The sequence below is a fragment of the Crinia signifera genome, chromosome 3 (assembly GCF_055691185.1).
Source record: "Crinia signifera chromosome 3, ASM5569118v1, whole genome shotgun sequence".
NCBI lineage: Eukaryota > Metazoa > Chordata > Amphibia > Anura > Myobatrachidae > Crinia > Crinia signifera.
The window spans coordinates 624,526-638,307 of NC_139219.1; the positions used below are offsets into that span (position 1 = coordinate 624,526).

The following is a 13,782-nucleotide window of genomic DNA, read 5'->3' on the forward strand; positions in this document are numbered from 1 at the left end:
GTCATCCCCTGTATAAGAATATTACACACTACCAGCAAAGCATTATCCATGATTTGCAAGAAAGGTTCAAATGCTACAAATGAAGGATATACACACACACCTCCCAGCATGCCCCTCTCCAGGAGGGACACATTGCTCTGCTCCTGCACTTCCCTCTTAATGTATGACTGCCGTCACCTGTGTTGAAGCATCTGTCTTATCAATTAACCTGTTCAACACAGTTGAATGTAATCATACATTACCAGGGAAGCCCAGGAACAGAGCATTGTGTCCTCCTGAGATAATGTATGATTGCCATCACCTGTGGGGAGCTAGGTAACTGATAAGAAAGGTGTAACCACAGGAGCAGAGCATTGTGTCCTCCTGGAGAGGGGCATGCTGGGAGGTATGGATAATGTATGATTGCCAGCACCTGTGGGGAGCTAGGTAACTGGTAAAGTCGTCACCACAGGTGCTGGCAATCATACATTACCAGGGAAGCCCAGGAGCAGAGCATTGTGTCCTCCTGGAGAGGGGCATGCTGGGAGGTATGGATAATGTATTAATGCCAGCACCTGTGGGGAGCTAGGTAACTGATAAGAAAGGTGTCACCACAGGTGCTGGCAATCATACATTACCAGGGAAGTCCAGGAACAGAGCATTGTGTCCTCCTGGAGAGGGGCATGCTGGGAGGTATGGATAATGTATGATTGACAGCACCTGTGGGTAGCTAGGTAACTGATAAGAAAGGTGTAACCACAGGTGCTGGCAATCATACATTACCAGGGAAGCCCAGGAGCAGAGCATTGTGTCCTCCTGGAGAGGGGCATGCTGGGAGGTATGGATAATGTATGATTACCAGAACCTGTGGGGAGCTAGGTAACTGATAAGAAAGGTGTCACCACAGGTGCTGGCAATCATACATTACCAGGGAAGCCCAGGAACAGAGCATTGTGTCCTCCTGGAGAGGGGCATGCTGGGAGGTATGGATAATGTAGGATTGCCAGCACCTGTGGGGAGCTAGGTAACTGATAAGAAAGGTGTCACCACAGGTGCTGGTAATCCTACATTACCAGGGAAGCCCAGGAACAGAGCATTGTGTCCTCCTGGAGAGGGGCATGATGGGAGGTATGGATAATGTAGGATTGCCAGCACCTGTGGGGAGCTAGGTAACTGGTAAAGTCGTCACCACAGGTGCTGGCAATCATACATTACCAGGGAAGCCCAGGAGCAGAGCATTGTGTCCTCCTGGAGAGGGGCATGCTGGGAGGTATGGATAATGTATTAATGCCAGCACCTGTGGGGAGCTAGGTAACTGATAAGAAAGGTGTCACCACAGGTGCTGGCAATCCTACATTACCAGGGAAGCCCAGGAACAGAGCATTGTGTCCTCCTGGAGAGGGGCATGCTGGGAGGTATGAATAATGTACGATTACCAGCACCTGTGGGGAGCTATGTAACTGATAAGAAAGGTGTCACCACAGGTGCTGGCAATCATACATTACCAGGGAAGCCCAGGAGCAGAGCATTGTGTCCTCCTGGAGAGGGGCATGCTGGGAGGTATGTTACCATAGTATATTGGGACATCCACGAATTACACTGGTTCTGCGGCTGATTAAAAGTGTTTGACATGCAGTTTGAAGCCAGCCAGCCACAGAACCCTCCACTCACTTAAGTAGACAACAGAACGTTGGCAGGTGTGCCGGACGGGGTCCCGACAGGCATTTACCCGGCGTCTGGATCCCGACTGTCAAAACACCGATAGCCAGGTTCCTGACGGCCACCTGCTATTTTCCCTCGTGGGGCTCCATGACCCCCATAGAGGGAGAATAGAATAGGTGGCTTGCGTAGTTGAGCTCACCATGCTGTCTGGACCTGGCCAGTTGGGATCCCGACGTCTGCCTAATTACTGTTGGGATCCCGACTGTCAGACCCCTGTAGCACACCCTTTGGCAGCAGCTCCCTGCGCTCACCCTACTGACTGATAACAGCTGTGTGCTAAGTGTTGAAGCCCCAGCTGTCCAGTGCGTGCTAAGTGTTGGAGCCCCCTTTTCCTCCAATAGGACCCACATTATGGAGTTGAGATGTGAGAACAGAGTTTAGAACATTAAACAATATATAGCATGATATGGTAAACTGAAAGAGAACCTCCCGTCCTTGAAACACAATCTGTCTAGCAAGGAGAGGGAGGCGATTGATACTCTGAGAAACAATACCAGTATAATCATTAAACCTGCCGATAAAGGCGGGGCGGTGGTGGTTTTAAATAAATCCATGTATATGGCTGAGGTGTCACGTCAATTAAATGACGGCACCACATATAGAAGGTTAAAAACTGACCCGTCACAGAGGATCTTAACTGAATTAAAGATATTGGTGGAAAAATTCTCCACATCTGGCACTCTCAGCAGTGATACAGATGAATTTTTGGTATACGAGGAGTACTCGGTTCCAGTGCTCTATCTCTTGCGCAAGATTCACAAGAGTGCCAGCAATCCCCCAGAACGACCCATAGTTGCGGGCACCAATAGCATCACTGCAAACCCTTCCTTTTTTATAGACTATTATCTTCAGCCTATAGTATTGACAAATAGGTCCCACCTCAAAGACACTAAAGACGTTTTGAATAAAATGAAATTAGTGGAGTGGGATGAAGAATGCTACCTTATTACCGCGGATGTGACATCCTTATACACCATAATTAGACACATAGATGGAATACAAGCAGTGGAGCTGGCCCTCATGCAATTAGAGAATACTGAGGATTTGAAATCTCTGTTAGTACAGGGTATTGAATGGTGGCGTTATATTGACGACAAGCTTTATGTATGGAGGGGTCAAGAGACAGAGCTGAAAAATTTTTGCGAATACCTCAACCAGAATTGTTTTAATATCCAATTAACATTTAATGTAAGTAAAGTAGAGGTAAACTTTCTGGATTTGAGGATCCATACTGATAACAATAAGATTGAAACTTTAGTATATTACAAACCTTCCGATTCAAATTCCTACATTAACCCGTCGAGCAATCACCTTAAACGGTGGATAACGAATGTCCCTAAAGGACAATTCGTCCGATTAAAACGGAATTGTTCTAACCAAACCAATTTTGAAATCAGTGCTACAAAAATGAAAAATAAGTTTTTAAATAAGGGGTATAATACTTCATTAACAGAGAATGCGTTGGAGGAAACTAGGGCTCTCTCTCGAGAGATGACCTCTTAAAAAGGAAAAAGAAGCCAATAACCAGGAATCCAATAACTATACCATAGCATTCAGTACCCAATTTAATGCATATCATAGATCTAGTGAATGCATTTTTAAGAAAAATTGGAAAGTATTTTTAGAGGATCCGGTATTGGCCAAAATTCTTCCCGCACCCCCAAGTTTATCTATAGACGGGCCGCTAGCCTCAAAGACAAATTAGTAAATAGTGCTTTCATGGAAACAGGAATGATGTCTATCCGCAATAATGGATTCCATAGGTGCGGAGACTGTGCAATGTGCAAAGCATATCTATCGCCTGTTAGAAAATTTACAGAGATTGAACTAAATAAACGTGTGTTCAAACCCAAGCAATTCATAACATGTAACACAAATAACGTGATTTATGTCATCCGGTGTTCCTGCGAAAAATTATATGTGGGAAAAACTAAAAGAAATTTGAAGGTGCGCCTCGCCGAACACGTTCGGAATATTAAACGAGGATTTAAAGATCATCCATTTTTCCAGCACTTTTTGGATGTAAACTGCTCTCTTAAGTGTATTACTGGGTTTTGGGGTTTAGAAGCAGTAAAAACCAATTGGCGCCATAACAATAGAGACATCAGATTGGCACAAGCAGAGATGAGATTAATATTCAATCTTTCCACTCTGACTCCGCATGGCTTAAATCACGAATTTGAACTTAAATGGTTCTTGTAAGTGGTTTGTGATGCCATCTATAATTGTTATCAATGGGTCTATGCTGTTTTATTGTATTAAGAAATGCACTTTATGTATTGTTGGTTTAATATTGTAAATGTAGGAACCATTAATGTGTCTCCTGTTGAGTAGGGGAACCGAATAAGAGTGACATCAGCAGTCACTGTTTGCGGACACATAGATCCCTATATATAACATCTGTGATTGATGAAATTCTCTTTTCAATTCAAAACACAATTCATTCCCCATATAGACGGTCTGCATAAGTATTCAGTAAAAGGGAGCGATATGCTCCATTTACAGATCGGAAATTACACTTCCATATTTGCGGTCCAGTAATATCCAATCATCTTCCGAACGTGCGTTCCACGTCCCGGAAGATGTATAGCAGTACCACATTGACCGGACGGCGGAGGACTTCCGCCGACGTCTACTGCTATGCGGCTCAAGAGACAGACAGCGGACTTCCGGGTGTGCGTTCCATGTCCCGGAAGTGGCGTCTGAGCTCTGCTACGTGAATTACATCTAAAAGATGCGGATTACATATTTACATTGCCGGAATACACCCTATATGACCAGCGGCACTATCCTCCAATATGGATACCATTAGGAGACCTGGTTTTGTAAGCTAAAGCACGGTATTCGGTTTTTACTTAATTATGGTGACCCGGAAATGGTTCTTACATCCGGTATAAATATCCTGTACGTTCACTCACTTGACATCCTTGAGAAAGGCGGCTGGGACCGCCGAAACATGTTGGAAGCCAAGTGAGTTTTATTCTTGTTTTTATCTGTTATTGTGGTTTATAAACAATACTTTGTTATTAAATTACTTTTTTATTGAGACCGGTACCCCTCTTTTTGTTTTCTGGCACTGCATACCCCATTGGGGGAGTCTGTGGGAGAATAATCTTGAGGGAAATTCTCCACAAAGATACCATTATATGCGTATCCCATCTGCCCACGCAGTGAGTATGGTACGCTGTCACAGTGTCCTTCTTCCCACCTCCAGCAGCGTGCATGGTCTGGCTTTATTGATTTAAAGATACCTTTGTATGTCTGCAATCTCCTGATTTATCAGTGAGTACGGTATGCATCACTTTGTCACAAATTTCGTTATTGATTGATGCCTATCCACGGTGGTGATCCGGTAAAAGTTACCTTTACACGTCTTGTACCTATTATCTCCAAGTGAGTTTTGGTACGGGACTTAAACCACGCTTTATATTTTTTGGGTATCCCTTGACCCCCAGAAATTTCATTTTATTGATCAGTGTCACTTATACACTTTTCTTTATATTTTTTCTGCACTAATCTGAGGGGGAAAAAAATCACCTATATTGAACAAACCAGTCAAGCGCCGTCGAAATTCCACCTTTGTTCAGGAGAGAATATATAGCAGGGTTGCCTACCTGACCCTCTCTTTCAGGGAGAAAAATGGGTACCTGTGTATTATCTGGGCGCCCGATATATCGCATCGCATGACACTAATTAAAGCATGCGATGTGATGGGACCCGATTTGAGGCTTTCCCGGGCAGAGTATACAATTTTAATATTGCGTCGCATCGCATGCCATTATAATGGAATGCGATGTGATGCAATGCAATTATACCCGATATTACATTGTACAGGCCTGATTCCTATGTTAAATGCACCCCCAGACCCGATTTTTAATTGTACACCCACCCTGATGGGTGATTACTATGTGAAATGCCCCCCCATTGTTAACGCCACCCCAGTATCAACGCCAACCCGAAGCGTGGCGAGCACAGCGAGCCCACGAGTGGCGGTGGTACGGGTCCTCCGACCTTTTCATACCCCCACTATCCACGTCGGCGTGGAGTTGATATAGTGTGGCGAGCGGACGCGGAATATATGTGAAGTAATCCGCGTCCCCTCGCTGCGCTCGCCCACACTATATAAAATCAACTCCACGCCGACGTGGATAGTGGGGGTATGAAAAGGCCGGAGGACGCGCACCGATGCGCTCGCCACGCTTCGGGTTGGCATTGTTAGTGGAGTGGCGTTAACAATGGGGGGGGGGGGGGGGGGGGGGTGCGGCATTTCACATAGTAATCACCCATCAGGGTGCCTGTACAATAAAATCGGGTCCAATCGCGTCGCATATGATTGCATGCGATGCGACACAATATTTTGCCCTACGATGAAAATATTGGAAGCCCAGATAATACACAAGTACTGAGAAATGCTCCGCTCCTGGGCTTCCCTGGTAATGTATGATTGCAAGCACCTGTGGTGACACCTTTCTTATCAGTTACCTAGCTCCCCACAGGTGCTGGTAATCATACAATATCCATACCTCCCAGCATGCCCCTCTCCAGGAGGACACAATGCTCTGTTCCTGGACATCCCTGGTGATGTATGATTGCCAGCACCTGTGGTGACACCTTTCTTATCAGCTACCTAGCTCCCCACAGGTGCTGGCAATCATACATTATCCATACCTCCCAGCATGCCCCTCTCCAGGAGGACACAATGCTCTGTTCCTGGACTTCCCTGGTAATGTAGGATTGCCAGCACCTGTGGTGACACCTTTCTTATCAGTTACCTAGCTCCCCACAGGTGCTGGCAATCATACATTATCCATACCTCCCAGCATGCCCCTCTCCAGGAGGACACAATGCTCTGTTCCTGGACTTCCCTGGTAATGTAGGATTGCCAGCACCTGTGGTGACACCTTTCTTATCAGTTACCTAGCTCCCCACAGGTGCTGGCAATCATACATTATCCATACCTCCCAGCATGCCCCGCTCCAGGAGGACACAATGCTCTGTTCCTGGACTTCCCTGGTAATGTATGATTGCCAGCACCTGTGGTGACACCTTTCTTATCAGTTACCTAGCTCCCCACAGGTGCTGGCAATCCTACATTATCCATACCTCCCAGCATGCTCCTCTCCAGGAGGACACAATGCTCTGTTCCTGGGCTTCCCTGGTTAGGGTGGGGGGGGGGGGGGGGGGGGGGGTCAGCGCGTAACCGCGCATGGCGCAGACCCCCGGCTTCCAGCACCAGGCAATGCAGGGACAGGGCTCTGACAGGTAATACATTGGGGCGAAATGATCGCATCTTACAATGCAATCCTGGGCAGTAATATTCCGCATTGTAAATGCGATCAATGGTAAATGGGGGCCTAAAGCTGTGTACACATGGGGGCGATTTCAGCACATATCGCTGAGCAACCATATTTCCAGTGATTTCATGTGCTGTGGGAGATAAATCGCCGGGAACGCCCTCCCGCTGCCAGCCCGGGATTTCTAGTCAAAATGAGGTAGAGACAGAATAGCTGGTCGCTGATGAAAACAGTACACTGAGCAATATATTGCTGAGCGATATTGCCAGTACACTGAGCAATATATTGCTGAGAGATATTGCCAGTACACTGAGCAATATATTGCTGAGAGATTTTAATGCTGTGTACACATGGGGGCGATAGGGCCTATAATCACTGGGAAGATGGTCACAGGCGACCATATTGCCAGTGATGGAAGTGTGCCCCGGCGATAAATTGCTGGGTGCGCGCTCCCGTTTTCTGCCCCATTGTAATCGCTGGTCGCAGGAGCTTGCTCCTGCGACCAGCTAATTACCTCTGCGGCTCCCCCAGCAGAGGATCCTTTTCATCAGCGACCATCTCTGGTCGCTGATGAACAGGAGACACAGAGCAATATATATCCCCCGTGTGTACGCACCTTTAGCCAAATATATTGCTGAGCGACCAAATTGCACCGTGCGTACACAGCTTAAGTTATGTTCCATATGCACATAGAAATGTACAGAATGGCCACTATGAAGCCTCTGTAGTACACAGGTATCACAGCTGATCCTGTGCACACGCAGTGCTGCAAGAAACACACATCCTGCCAGGACAAGTCATAGCGTATGTACATACCATGCATTCCTATGGGAACAGGAGCATAACCATGTGCTTGTGCCTAGTCCTTCTTCCAGCCAATGCATTTAACATGAGCCTGGGCACATCTGTACCAACAGTTTCCTTGTGGACTGAGAAAAGTTCTACTCTGTACTCATAAATGTGCGTGTCTTCTCCCCAGTGGGTGTGCGTGTCTTGTGTCTTCTCCCCAGTGGGTGTGCGTGTCTTGTGTCTTCTCCCCAGTGGGTGTGCGTGTCTTGTGTCTTCTCCCCAGTGGGAGTGCGTGTCTTGTGTCTTCTCCCCAGTGGGAGTGCGTGTCTTGTGTCTTCTCCCCAGTGGGAGTGCGTGTCTTGTGTCTTCTCCCCAGTGGGTGTGCGTGTCTTGTGTCTTCTCCCCAGTGGGAGTGCGTGTCTTGTGTCTTCTCCCCAGTGGGTGTGCGTGTCTTGTGTCTTCTCCCCAGTGGGTGTGCGTGTCTTGTGTCTTCTCCCAGTGGGAGTGCGTGTCTTGTGTCTTCTCCCCAGTGGGAGTGCGTGTCTTGTGTCTTCTCCCCAGTGGGTGTGCGTGTCTTGTGTCTTCTCCCCAGAGGGTGTGCGTGTCTTGTGTCTTCTCCCCAGTGGGTGTGCGTGTCTTGTGTCTTCTTCCCAGTGGGTGTGCGTGTCTTGTGTCTTCTCCCCAGTGGGTGTGCGTGTCTTGTGTCTTCTCCCCAGTGGGTGTGCGTGTCTTGTGTCTTCTCCCAAGTGGGAGTGCGTGTCTTGTGTCTTCTCCCCAGTGGGTGTGCGTGTCTTGTGTCTTCTCCCCAGTGGGTGTGCGTGTCTTGTGTCTTCTCCCCAGAGGGTGTGCGTGTCTTGTGTCTTCTCCCCAGTGGGAGTGCGTGTCTTGTGTCTTCTCCCCAGTGGGAGTGCGTGTCTTGTGTCTTCTCCCCAGTGGGAGTGCGTGTCTTGTGTCTTCTCCCCAGTGGTTTCTCCCCCCACAGCGTGGTTTATATGGCATGCACTATTACAGGGTCCATGTGCGTTGCCAGCAGAGGGTTATGAGAACCAAACCACCTGGCCATAGACTGTAAAAGGTTGTTTATTTCCTCCTTTACCTGCCTAAATTTCGCCCGAGCCTCCTTTTCTTTCATCCTCCCGTGGGCCACTAAATAATCAAACACTTCTCCTGTAAGACAAAAACACATTTATTACACACAAGACAATGAGTGGACAACTTTAGTGACCGATCTGACATTACCATCAGAGAGGGCAACAGGGACCAGTCCTATCACCGGAACCCTTCTGGGCCATGTAGTACAGTAAGTGTTGCTGGTCTGCCCAGTCAGCCCCACACTAACAGTACACAACTACTGGAGTGACCGCAGTGTCTTATGGGGCCTACACACATAGCGAGTGTGCTGAGCTAGCTGTCAGTGTTCTCCGGCTATCACTGGCCCCTACACACCCAGCAATGTGCAGTGCTGAGAGAGCTATCAACGCCAGTGTTCTCCGGCTATCACCGGCCCCTACACACCTAGCAATGTGCAGTGCTGTGTACTGAGCGAGCTATCAGCGCCAGTGTTCTCCGGCTATCACTGGTCCCTACACACACAGTGGTGGGCAGTGCTGTGTGCTGAGCGAGCTGTCAGGGACAGTGTTCTCTGGCTATCACTGGCCCCTACAGCCCCAACGATGTAGGGTCATTATCTAAGCAATCTAGTCAGATCACGTAGAAAGTGGCTAAATATGGCTGTGTGTGTAGGGGTCATTACAGATGTAATTGATTATATATATATATATATATATATATATATATATATATATATATATATATATATATCTCAATCTAGAACAATTCATGCAACTGTTTATTATTTATATAAAAAGGAAATATGTACTCATTGTAGTGATAGTAAAAAACTAAAAACAGAGAAGAAGCCAGTCCTACGGAAATGAGAGCACAATCTAAAGGGGAAAAGCAGGAGGGGGGGCGGGGGGAAACCCCTCTTATTCTGGGTTTCAGACCAGGACAATGTATTGTAATACGGGAGACGAGATCGTACACGTCAGCCCTACATAGCGGAGCCTGAAGCAGACAGACAGGGCTGACACACATGGGGTGCAGAGAGTTGGCTGCGTCTGATGGGGTCTTGGGAACTGTTTGAAGTTCTCTGGAGAGTCTAAGGATGTCCACACACTAGAGAGATCTGCGCATAAATTAGCCTTGAAGTCTCTTGTCCGTCCTGACAAACGCACCTCTTCACCAAACATTATCCCATGTGCATTCCTACTATGGAGCTTTCATACAGCACGCACAATCAGAAGATTTAGCAAAAGATCCACTGGGGGTGCGCATCCGATCGATATCGGTCGGAAATCGGCCCCCCAAAAAATCATTCTAGTGTGTGGGCACCTTAAGGGGCATTATATTATCTTCTAGAAGGTGCTAAATAGGAAATAGAATCTGATTGGTTGCTATGGGTAACATCCCATCTTTAATAAGGCTCCCATTTTAGTAAATGTCCCCCTAAGGGAGAGGTAGAGAAGTCCAGAGGTAGGGAGCAGCAATGGTGACGATAGGAGTAAGTAGCAATTGGCAGGAGAGGTGGCGCCTTAGTGCAGCACAGAGGATGGGTGGGAGTGTAAGGAGAGAGCAGGTCAGATGGAAATGGGGGAGGAGTGGACCGTGCGAGTCACCAGTGTAGGAGGGGAGAGAGGACATAGTACATGTTCCCTACCACATGTACACGCACACAGATATTCTACGGTTCATTTTGTTGGGAGCCAATTAACCTACCAGTATATTTTTGGATTGCGGGAGGAAACCGGAGTACCCGGAGTAAACCCACACAAGTACGCAATAATAAAGCACTATAACAAGATCAGTGGAAACATTGTGCCTGAAAACATCAACTGATGCTGTGCCCCAGTGGTAGTAACATTTAATCCACATACAATAACGTAACAGATTGAACAAATTGTAGCAATCTGGAGGGACATTGAACGTATCAGAACACAATGAATGTGCAATAATTACCTTATATAAAATTTCCTGAGGATATAAATCTAATTCCAAGACATAATATATAACACTCCACAGAAATTATAATTGAATAGACAAAAGGACACCGTTGTTTTTATTTGACACACAATTGTATGTTTATCTGTATACAATCTTCTCATATTTCACAAATATGACAGTTTTTAATAATTAATAATAAAGAATTGTAATTTGAATACAAACATTTCTTCCAATTACCTCTGTGCACCAACAAAAAGGACACTCTTTTCTGTCCTTTCCATTTCGTACTATACAGTGTCTCTGGCTGCATCCCCTCCGATTATACATTATATTGTCTCAATTGGGGCCAAAACGGGTGCTCTAGCAGCAGCCTGTGCAGATTTTTTCCCTTTTCCCCTTTCCCATAATCAATGTCTGCCCCAAACCCCTACATTGGTACATGTCAGCCTGGGCCTTCAGAACAGGGCACTTTTTGGCATTGGTAGACATCCTGAAGGAAGTTCAATTCAGAGACTCCACAAGCTCCACCTCCATGGCCTAGACTACGATTTAAAACCTGACAATTGTCAAACATCACCGTGCCAAATTTGGTGGAGGGAGACACAAATTTGGGCCATAATGGACAGGCAGACACTTATTACACAGATCCATGGAGATTACACCTGAATAGAGAAGATACATACCTCCGCTCGCATACTCCATTATCAAGTATAAGGTCTTCTCAGTTTCAATAACTTCAAAAAGTTTTACTGAAAGAATAGAAAAGAAAGTTACAAGCTGTAATGTAACCCTGCATTCCGGAATTAGGGGCAGATTTACTAACATTTCTAATAGATTCTAGCTTTCTTTTACTTTACTACACTGTATAAAAATGAGCTCTCTAATCTGATAAATTGCTGGAAGCACCAATTTTCCTACAATGTTTTGCTACATCTACACCTTAGCGCGACCGTATATACTGTATAAGGAACCTTTTGAATGCTGAGAACAAATGCTTTTATTTTACAGAAGAAAAACTCGGAATCGGGTGAAATCGGACAAGCTTTTAGTTCTGACAGAACGGACCAAGAAATCAGGTGAAATCGAGCCAAATCCAGTGTGTTTGACATCCGTATCGGATCAGAGTCAGGATGGGTAGGGCATAAGGTGGGTCAGAATCGTGGTTTATCGCATCCGATCGGGTCCGTAGGTGTGGGCCCTATAGTCTGCACAGCAGGGAAGTGCCAGGAAGGAGAGGCGATCTCCCAGCTCTGCATCCTCTGGGGAACAGGCCAGGAGATTCGGGATGCCCATTCAGCTCTCTCAGCCAATCAGTGACTGTGCCACTGATTTGAAGGGGAGTTTTGAAATCTCCTGCATGTAAAAAACGTCACAAATTATATGTGAGCCCTCCTGGGGAGGTCAAAGGAAATGGAGTTTGACCTGTCCTTACAACAAGTTGGCCTAGTGTATGGGAGCCTTAAGGGGTACATTCCCCAAGATGAGAGTTCTAGTGAGGATGGGAGGTTGCCCATTCTATTTCTCTTTATTTAGAATCTTCCATCTAGAAGATACAGGTTGAGCATATTATCCGCAGATATAGGGCTAAGCCCCTGGCCGTACATCAAGGCGTCTGTGTCACTGGGGGTCCCTAATACTGGGTATGGGGCCCCCATCATGCCAGCACAGGCCGACCAGTCTGTATTATCTGATTATTATGTAGTTATTTCTCACTCCCGTGTGCAATTGGGATACAAAATGTGGCACTTGTGTAATAGCACTGCGCCCGTTACGTAGTTAGTGTAGCGTCCCTGTCCGCGTAGCCAGCGTAGTCAGTCAGAAGTAGCGTAGTTGTTACAGTTAGCGTAGTCAGCGTCCCTGTCAGCGTAGTGTTCGCGCGGCCAGCGTAGTCAGTCAGAAGTAGCGTAGTGTTAGCGTAGTCAGCGTCCCTGTCAGAATCAGCGTAGTGTTCGCGCAGCCAGCGTAGTCAGTCAGAAGTAGCGTAGTGTTCCCGCTAGTGTAGTAAGCGTCCCTGTCAGAATCAGCGTAGTGTTCGCGCAGCCAGCGTAGTCAGTCAGAAGTAGCGTAGTGTTACAGTTAGCGTAGTCAGCGTCCCTGTCAGCGTAGTGTTCGCGCGGCCAGCGTAGTCAGTCAGAAGTAGCGTAGTGTTCCCGCTAGTGTAGTAAGCGTCCCTGTCAGAATCAGCGTAGTGTTCGCGCAGCCAGCGTAGTCAGTCAGAAGTAGCGTAGTGTTCCCGTTAGAGTAATCAGCGTCCCTGTCAGAATCAGCGCAGTGTTCGCGCGGCCAGCGTAATCAGTCAGAAGTAGCGTATTGTTCCCGTTAGCGTAGTCAGCGTCCCTGTCAGAATAAGCGCAGTGTTCGCGCGGCCAGCGTAGTCAGTCAGAAGTAGCGTAGTGTTCCCGTTAGCGTAGTCAGCGTCCCTGTCAGAATCAGCGTAGTGTTCGCGCGGCCAGCGTAATCAGTCAGAAGTAGCGTAGTGTTCCCGCTAGTGTAGTAAGCGTCCCGGCCAGAATCAGCGTAGTGTTCACGCGGCCAGCGTAGTCAGTCAGAAGTAGCGTAGTGATCCCGCTAGCGTAGTCAGCGTCCCTGTCAGAATCAGCGTAGTGTTCGCACGGCCAGCGTAGTCAGTCAGAAGTAGCGTAGTGTTCCCGCTAGTGTAGTAAGCGTCCCTGCCAGAATCAGCGTAGTGTTCGCACGGCCAGCATAGTCAGTCAGTAGTAGCGTAGTGTTCCCGCTAGCGTAGTCAGCGTCCCTGTCAGAATCAGCGTAGTGTTCGCACGGCCAGCGTAGTCAGTCAGAAGTAGCGTAGTGTTCCCGCTAGTGTAGTAAGCGTCCCTGCCAGAATCAGCGTAGTGTACGCGCGGCCAGCGTAGTCAGTCAGAAGTAGCGTAGTGTTCCCGCTAGCGTAGTCAGCGTCCCTGTCAGAATCAGCTTAGTGTTCGCACGGCCAGCGTAGTCAGTCAGAAGTAGCGTAGTGTTACAGTTAGCGTAGTCA

General features: G+C 47.3%; 1 protein-coding gene across 2 annotated transcripts in view; it reads right to left on the reverse strand.

Moving 5' to 3' along the window:
* The window catches only part of MARK1 (microtubule affinity regulating kinase 1), a 192,986-nt gene that overhangs the window by 94,222 nt on the left and 84,982 nt on the right, over positions 1-13,782 (reverse strand). The window contains exons 5-6 of one of the 2 annotated variants that reach the window (XM_083175129.1): positions 11,471-11,536; positions 8,881-8,951 (exon numbers count right to left, since the gene is read on the reverse strand). In XM_083175129.1, coding sequence (XP_083031255.1) covers positions 8,881-8,951; positions 11,471-11,536 — 137 coding nt within the window. The remainder of the gene's footprint in view (positions 1-8,880; positions 8,952-11,470; positions 11,537-13,782) is intronic. The other variant, XM_083175130.1, reaches the window with a different exon arrangement.